This window comes from Mus pahari, chromosome 7 (genome assembly GCF_900095145.1).
Source record: "Mus pahari chromosome 7, PAHARI_EIJ_v1.1, whole genome shotgun sequence".
Lineage (NCBI taxonomy): Eukaryota > Metazoa > Chordata > Mammalia > Rodentia > Muridae > Mus > Mus pahari.
In genome coordinates, this window is record NC_034596.1 from 68,408,571 (window position 1) to 68,417,709 (window position 9,139).

At 45.5% G+C, this 9,139-nt stretch overlaps 1 protein-coding gene across 1 annotated transcript; it reads left to right on the forward strand.

The window, feature by feature from the left end:
* Nucleotides 1-6,207: 6,207 nt before the first annotated feature.
* On the forward strand, nt 6,208-8,602 carry Six6 (SIX homeobox 6). Its single transcript, XM_021202373.1, has 2 exons — nt 6,208-6,941; nt 7,897-8,602. The coding sequence occupies exons 1-2, from the start codon at nt 6,370-6,372 to the stop codon at nt 8,063-8,065; spliced, it is 741 nt and encodes a 246-aa protein (XP_021058032.1). The 5' UTR covers nt 6,208-6,369; the 3' UTR covers nt 8,066-8,602.
* Nucleotides 8,603-9,139: the final 537 nt, after the last annotated feature.

Here is a 9,139-nt window from a genome sequence, read left to right on the forward strand (position 1 = left end):
TGTAGACCAGGCTGGCCTCGAACTCAGAAATCCGCCTGCCTCTGCCTCCCAAGTGCTGGGATTAAAGGCGTGCGCCACCACGCCCGGCTTCCTTTACTGCTTTTAATATTCTTTCTTTGTTTAGTGTATTTGGTGTGTTGATTATTATGTGACAGGAGGAATTTCTTTTCTGGTCCAATCTATTTGGAATTCTGTAGGCTTCTTGTATGTTCATGGACACCACTTTCTTTAGGCTAGGGAAGTTTTCTTCTATAATTTTGTTGAAGATATTTACTGGTCCTTTAAGTTGGGAATCTTCACTCTCTTCTATACTTATTATCCTTAGGTTTAGTCTTCTCATTGTGTCCTGTTTTATGTCCTGGATTTTCTGGATGTTTTGGGTTAGGAGCTTTTTGCTTTTTGCTTTTTCTTTGACTGTTGTGTCAATGTTTTCTATGGGGTCTTCTGCACCTTAGATTCTCTCTTCTATCTCTTGTATTCTATTGGTGATGCTTGCGTCTATGACTCCTGTTCTCTTTCCTAGTGCTTCTATCTCCAAGGTTGTCTCCCTTTGTGATTTATTGTTTCTACTTCCATTTTTAGATCCTGGATGGTTTTGTTCAATTCCTTCACCTGTTTGGATGTGTTTTCCTGAAATTCTTTAAGGGATTTTCATGTTTCCACTTTAAGGGCTTCTACCTTTGTTCTCCTGTATTTCTTTAAGGGAGTTGTTTATGTCCTTCTTAAAGTCATCTATCATCATCATGAGAAGTGATTTTTAGATATGAATCTTGCTTTTCTGGTGTGATGTTGTCTCCAGGACTTGTTATGGTGGGAGAACTGGGTTCTGATGATGCCAAGTAACCTTGGTTTCTGTTGCTTATGTTCTTATGCTTGTCTCCTGCAATCTGATTATCGTTAGTGCTACCTGCCCTAGCTTTATCTGAGCGGAGTCTGTCCTTTTGATCACAAGGTTTTTGGCGTATAAATATGACTACAGACAACTACTACAGTAAATTTTAAGAAAAAAATAAGTCCTACAAACTGATTTTATTAATGTGGCCTACAAACAAAATAAAATGAAAAATATACTGATTCCAGGGCTGGAGAGAAGTCTCAGGGGTTAAGAACACCTGTCACTCTTGTAGAGGACCCAGGTTCAGCTTCCAGCACCCACATAGTGATTCATAACCATTTGTAACTCCAGTTCCAGAGGATCCAGCATCCTCTTCTAACCTCTTCAGACCTCTGGCACAAATTTGGTACACAAAAATACACATAGGCAAAACATTTATACACATAAGTAAAATAAATAAATTTGGGGGGGGGGGCTTGTACTGACTCCTTTGCAAACAATTCATCCCAATAGTAAACAGAATTTTAGCAAGCCTTCATACAGTCTTTGTTTATTTTCAAAACTCTTGGTGCTGGAGTTCTTAGCAGCAAAGTTATTGCTATTTATTATCAGTAATTCTTCTGTTCCAACGTTAAGATGTTTGCACCCCTGGATCAGTCACTAGATGGCAATTTTGGCAATCCAAATGTCTTTGAATATTGCCAAATGTGTCCTGGAAGTGGTGGGAGGAAAGGGTAAGATTTTTTTCAGCTGAGAGTGGCTACTTAGAAGGTAAGATGTCATATAAGTGTATTTTTTATAATGCAATTTTAAAAAACTGTTTTCTACTAACCAAGGAAATTAATTCATAAAAGTTAAGATATTTATTAATGATGTGTGTGTGTGTGTGTGTGTTCCTGCGTGTGCTTGTGCACTCTCAACCTACCACAGCATGTGTTCAAAGGTCAGAGGACAACTTGTAGGAGTTGCTTCTCTCCTTTCACTATGTGGAATCTGGGGACTGTTGTCAGGTTGTCACACTCTGTGGCAAGAACCTTTATCTAATGAGCTACCCTGACTTCACATTATGAGTATTTTTTTAAAAATATTTTGATCTAGGATTTGAAAATGGTGAGGAAAAAGAAAGATAATGTTAATAATAATGGGGAAAATGTTAAATTATAGTGTTAAATTATAACAGGAGGAGGAAATATGTTCCAGCTGACAACTATAAATTAATCATTCTTTTAGTCAATCAATCAATGTTCTATTACTGATAGTAATGTGTTTAAAAATCATAGGCTAGTCACATAGCTAAGCACTAATCCTTCTGATCCATTTGATGCACAGCCTTCAATAAGCAATGAGATTGTGTGGTTAGCAATGTGCTCTTTGAGGCTTGCCTTAAAGAAGCAGGAGAAAAACATCTGCATCTAAGATATTCTATTAGGAGGACTAGAACTGACAATATACTCTTCTGCATAAATTCAAATTCTCATGCAAAGATCCTGAACCTGTCACAACTGAGAACTGAAAATACAAAAAGATGGCAAGGAAGCATCTGTGTATCCTCAGAAGTAGATGATAAAGGTGTCTCTCTGCTCTTTGTTACAAGAGGCATCCTTGGAGAAGAAATGCCTGCAACCTACCGTGGAAGGTGCTGTGTTTTAGGATCTAGAACTCACTCCATAGTCAGAAGAGCTGGACCAACAAAGACATTAACAGACACATAGCTCTCTATGGATAGTCTCATCGGGAATTCAGAATATTAAGTTAAGGAATAAATGAAAGTTATGAAATTCTCATACTGCCATTGCAAAAACTACAAAATACCTTTTGACACTTTCTAGATCATTTTTGCTATAGATGAGATATTTTTGAGTAATAGTTTTAAATAAAAAATTTAATTAGAAATATGAAAGATTAAAAAACAAAAACAAACAAAAAAGCAGCTTTTTTTTTTTTTATCAACTTCAGGCTTTGAAAGGGAAAAGGAAGATAAAAATTTCCAAAAGTCCAAAGGGACACACAAAAGACTGGGGCCTCATTGTCCTCCAGCCTGTGACTCACATGCAGCAAAACGCCTTTAGTGAGGAATTCAGATAGATTCAATTACCACATTCTGAAAGCCTCTGACTATTCAGAGTGTGGTGAGGTTGGGGGAACACACCATTATTTTTCAGGCACTGCAGTTAGGAACAGTTAGAGGCAGGCAATACAAAGCTAAGATTGGAACCCAGTAAAAGTGTTGACTTCTAAGCACTTCTGTGCTCCCTGTTAGTGTGAGCATCTGTGAGCCACTCTACCCCAGAAAGAAAACCAAAAACCAAAACAAACAAACAAACAAAAACGGTAAGTGCAGAACCATGACAAGCCCTATGTACACAAAAGACTAAATTCCTTAGATTTACCACACCAACTGGGGAAAGGAGTCATATCTATATCTCAACAGTTATAATCTGCCCTTGGGCTTCACCTCTACACATTGTCCTGGACATCCCGTCCTCAAACTAAAACTGACTGCAAAATCGACATCTCTGGATTCTTGGCCTGAACTGAATTGTTTGTGGGTCTCCCTGTAAACCGTGGGGTAGAAGGCACCCCAACAGGCTGCTGAAAAAAATAAAACTAAATAACGAAATGGAGAGTGAAGGGGGCATCAGTAGAGAGCTGTCACAACCCTCCCCCCCCTTTTAAACACCTTTCTTTCTTTCTTTTTTTTTTTTAAATTAAGAAAAGTCAGCTGGAAGGTGTAGCTTTCTGCCTGGCAAGCGCAGGTTCTGAGTGCTTGCAGATAGGATGAGGGCTACCTGAGGGTTTTTTTTTTTTTTTTTTTTTTTTTTTTTTTTTTTTTTTTGGCACAGTCAAGTCATTTCTAAGACTCCCGCCCTCAAAGTGTCCCTCTTTCCCCGGGATGGGATTGGCCCCCTGGTCTTCCAGTTTTTCTCCAAGTGAATCCAGTGAAGAAGATTCCAAGGTGACTTAGGCCCGTTCATTTCTTTTGAATTACTACATTTAAATTAAGTCCCGAAAGAGGGCCAAAGATCTAATCTCTGGCCCCAGAGCCCTTTCCTCTAGGGCCCTCACTCTGCCAAGCTCTGCCTGTACCTTCTGGGTGTCTTCCCACAGCCAGCCGACCTTGAGCCCCAGCTTCCCGCTGGGACTTCAAACACGCAGGCCCAGTGTCCTCTATCTCCTACATACAGAGCTGCTGTTCAAGAGGTGGGCAATAGGATAAATATTACCTTTTACCGGATGGGGGGTCTTGACTCAGAAAATTAAAACGACTTGCTCACAAAGGTTAAGGGAAAAGACTCAGCCCCTGTCTTCCCCGTCCCGCAACTTGCGGCTTTTACATTTTTGCATTTGCTAAGGCGCTGGGGGTGACCCTGGAGGCCGCTTGTAGGTCAAATAGAATCTCAGCAGGTTTCCAAGAATGCAGGATAGAGGTGAAGCTATTCTGCCACCGTGGAGTGCGAAAGCAGAAAAAGGCCGGCAAACCCGAGCTAGGATACGCTTTTCTTCCATGACCAGAGGGGAACACTGTTGTTTCCCGAGGTCCTGCTTGATCCCCGCTTTGTCCTCGGGCCTTTTTCTGCCAGAGATTCTCTCTTCCTCTCCCTCAAGAGGGCTAGGACTCCTGTTGGCCACATTTCACACTAAAATGTGTCCCTGGGGTTAATTTAGAAGTTGCTCCCAGGCAGAGAAGGTTTGTGTTTTCTCACTACCTCATCGTCCTTATTTTGCCCCTACCCTGTAGCACTTCAAGAAAATGAACTCTTCAGAAGAAAGCAACTCGGATGAGGTGGCTGGCAATCTCACAGAAATGATAGAAATGGTTGCAGGGTTTTTTCCCCGCCCCTTCCCCTCTGCTTTCTCCCCCCACCCGCCCCCCAGTGAACTGTGAAGATCTGTGAAAATAATATCAGGGTTTTCCGTCAGAACGAGCTTTACCCTGCACTCAGGCGTGGTGTGATCTGACCCGACACATCCAACCATCTGTGCTATCTATCTGCCTTCTGATTTACAAGCCGCATACAACGTGTACTTGATACTAAAGAAAAGACAGCTAGGCCCAGTCCAATTCGGGGGGTGAACCTTGTCATCTGATTTTTTGTTTGGGGGGGGGACACCTATACCCAGCGTTTCCTTTCTACCAACTAATAAGCCCAGTCCACGGCTACATGAGATCGTGGTTTCCTTGATGGAAGCCCCAGAAAGCGGTATGATGTGGATGTCAATTGGGAATCAATAAATGTTGCCAGTTCAATCTATTGGCCAGAAGGCAGAGTGCCAAAAAAGGCCCATGCTCTCTGCAGGAGGAGTCAGTGCCCCGTGGCTCTGACCACTCTACCTTGCCACCTTAACTACATGGTATTGTGGGATGCACCCTCCACTTTATCTTGCTGGCACTTCTGATCTAAAAAGCCAAGGTTTCTATGTCTACCCCAGGCGTTGTAAGTTCTAGGCAGAGGCAAAATCAGCCTGCCACGAGAGAATCAAATCTGTTTTAAAAGGATCTTTGAAGTAGGCTTTTAAGTTGCTGTCTTGACCTAAGAATGGCTTCTCACTCTAGATGTGGCTGCTGCCCATTTGTTCAAGTCCACTGAACTGGAGAGAGGGGGACTATGAAGGATAACTTTATTTGGGTCAGAAGCCCCTACAGCTTGCATTTCTTGGAGTTAGAGTTAGTGATTAGCACCTAGTTGTCAAGTGTGTGTGTGTGTGTGTGTGTGTGTCCTTGCTGCCACTTAAAACAGTTCCAGGAACCTTTTAAGGGAGCAAAGTTAGAGTCCAAACTGACCTCTTCTACAGATCTGTGGTCCTGTTCCTTCTGTTCCAGGCTTGCTTCCTATGCAGCTGCTTTGGCAGCTGGAAAATGGTAAGCGGCAGACAGGCAGGAATGGGTGCCTGGAAAAAAAAAATGAGAAGATCCACTTCTCCTCCCTGTCCCTTTGGTGCGTGCGCTCCTGGGGGCTTGCCGCTTCCCTGTGTTTAAACTTTCGAGTTCTCAAAGGGTTTGTTTTTCCCAGTCCTCTTTTGTCCTCTGGAGTCCTTTCGACCTCGGCATAGCATCGCTCCCAAAGTGAATTCCTGTAGCATACTACCTCTCTGGTGGGAAAGCAAAAGGGAGGGGCCGGATAGGGGGAGCCCGGAGGGTGACACGCAGCGGATTTTGTGTGTGTTCCAGCCACTCCTATCTCTTTCATCCTTCAGGTTCAGTAAAACACTGATCAGTCTCCCCGCAAACCGCGGGCGCTGTCGATTCTGGGGAGGTGCTGAAACGACCCGGGCGCGCTAGTCGCAGCCTTGATTGGCAGAGCAGCCTAGTGACTGACAGGGGGTCTCCATGGCGCCCGCGTCGCCAATCCGCCCACCCCAGTAGCGGCACGGTCTAGCTGGCTGGCGTGTCCTAGCTGAGCAAGCGCAGCCGAACCCAACCCACAGCTCTTCAGGCGGGAAGGCTCCCCCCCGACTCTGTAACCCCCAGCCGCACCCCGCTCGGCCCGCGGGCATCTGCTGCGTGTCCCACCCGGGGCGCCCGCGCAGCCTCGATGTTCCAGCTGCCAATTTTGAATTTCAGCCCCCAGCAAGTAGCCGGGGTATGTGAGACCCTGGAGGAAAGCGGCGACGTGGAGCGCCTAGGTCGCTTCCTATGGTCGCTGCCCGTGGCCCCGGCAGCTTGTGAAGCCCTTAACAAGAATGAGTCGGTGCTGCGAGCGAGAGCCATCGTGGCCTTCCACGGTGGCAACTACCGCGAGCTTTACCATATTCTGGAAAATCATAAGTTTACTAAGGAATCGCACGCCAAGCTGCAGGCGCTGTGGCTCGAAGCGCATTACCAGGAGGCAGAGAAGCTGCGTGGACGGCCTCTAGGGCCAGTAGACAAGTACCGGGTAAGGAAGAAGTTCCCGCTGCCGCGGACCATTTGGGATGGCGAACAGAAGACTCACTGCTTCAAGGAGCGCACGCGGCACCTGCTTCGAGAGTGGTACCTTCAGGACCCATATCCCAACCCCAGCAAAAAGCGAGAGCTCGCCCAGGCAACCGGACTGACCCCCACGCAGGTGGGCAACTGGTTCAAAAACCGCAGACAAAGAGACCGGGCAGCAGCAGCCAAAAACAGGTCAGTACCAGGGAGCCTCTAAGCTTGGTGCACACCGGGATGGGGCGGGAGAAGGCATTCTTGGCCCTTACCTGGTGTCCGGGGACCCAGATTCAGAGGGAGCTGGGAATGCAGTCTGTCTTGGGTTTATGGGTCCACTGAGTTCTAGATTCCTATGCAGGCTCCTGGTTCCCCCCTGGTTCTTGGGGTTTTGGGGGTCACTGCAGCAGCTGGTGTGGGTCACCAAACTAAGGTGTCGCTGTAGTTAGGGAAATGGGGGCGGGGGGGTGAGGGAGAGAAAGATTAAAAGCCCAGGCAGGATCAATCAGAAATCCAGAGGCCCAAAGCTAATTTTTACTAGCATGGACCCAGGCTCTCATCAAGAGAAGCCTATCTAGTTAGCTTTATTTTTAAATCCCTGCTGCATCCTTCTCCGATGCTCTGGAAAAAGGTTTCCGTTTTCAGAGAGTCTCAGAGAGGCAAAAAGACGTTTCCTATGACAGCTATCCTGTCTCAACCCAGCAAGCTAGTTGGCCTATGCTTTTCATTCTCCAGCGTGTGGAGCTCGCAACTCAGGCCCAAACTCTTCAAGCATCCTCCAGCCTCAGGCATGACCCACGGGGAGATGTAGTATTAGGAGGAGTCTCATCTCCTGAAGCCTTGTCTCTCCTGCTTTGCCCTGGAGGATTTCTGACAATCTGTTGGGAGTAAATCTCCCAACGGTGGGTGACAAATGAGAAAGATCTGGGGAGGCTAAGGCAGAATTCATAGTGAGCCTAGAAACAGGGAGACAGACAGAGGGGGACAAATTGCAGGATTCCTCGAAGGAGCTGTGGTGCATCTTCCCCAGCTTGTCAAGGTCTGAATAAGAGAGTCTTGACAAGGAGCTGGAGGTAGACGGGTCGGAGAAAAGGGGGACAATGTGGCGGCTTGATTTCTTGCTGTGACCAGTGTCCCTTCCTCCCCAATTCTCCAGACTCCAGCAGCAGGTTCTGTCGCAGGGGCCCGGGCGGGTGCTACGCTCGGAGGGTGAGGGAACGCCTGAGGTGTTGGGCGTCGCCTCCAGCCCGGCTGCCAGTCTGTCGAGCAAGGCGGCCACTTCGGCCATCTCCATCACATCCAGCGACAGCGAGTGCGACATCTGAGCTGCCCACTCATCACACTTAGAATCCAGTGTAAAAATGAGATACACAAAATTAAAAAAAAAAAAAAAAAAAAAAAAAAAAAGAGGACGGGACCAGCGAATACGGTGCTGGCAGAAGCCCCGTGGCCAGGGACCCGCGGGCCTAAAGGCTCTTGTAGAGTTTCCAACGCGACTCTGGAACATGCGGTGAGGCCTGACCCAACGCCACTTCTCTTCACATTGCTTTTCCTGAAGGATCTGGCTGTAAAGACTCCGTTGGAACAGAACTGCACGCTGAGAGCCTGCCCTTGAGTCTCCTGTGGGTATTTCGCGTCGAAAGGACGCTGTTATATATATGTATAACTTTTGCTTTGAAGGTTTCTTTTTTAAAAAACAAAACAAAACAAAACATATATATGCTGTTTATTTACTTATTTAAAAGACTTCCATGATAGGTTTCTCTGTAGTTTGGGGAACTTGCTGTTCTAAATGAGCAAGCTCACGCGTTCTGTGTGAAGAAGCCAAATAATAAAACAACTTGGTGGATAACCTTTCTTAATTAAGGGAGCTGCTATCTCAGATTTTTAAAATCACACATTTCTTTTGCTGGGCACACAGCATGGACTTTTATTCAAATAGTCTCGCCTCGCTGACTTCTCTATATCCTCTGACATCTCAGTATATTTATATTTTAAGCAACCACAGATAAACTGCTAACCACCCGCCACATCGGATTGTATAAAAAAATGTATGCATGTGTATACATAAACTTATGCACATTGCCATATTAAACCCAGAATTTGGAACATGAACATGCAGCGCTCTACATTCGCCGCACAGATGATCATGGTTTGTCCACCTAATCATTTTTATTAAGTGTTAGTGATTTTCAAGAACAATTTGAGAAGACAAATTCCAGACTCAGGTAATGAGTCGTATTTTACAAATAATGCAAAGACATGAGAACTTTATGATTTAAAATGTTTCCATTTTGTTTGAGGTCCTCTCCCACTCAGAAGCAGTGGGCACTTATGGTCATTCAAGGTAAGCATGTAGCATAGGTAGAATTTTTACGCTGTAGTCTTTATTAAGACTA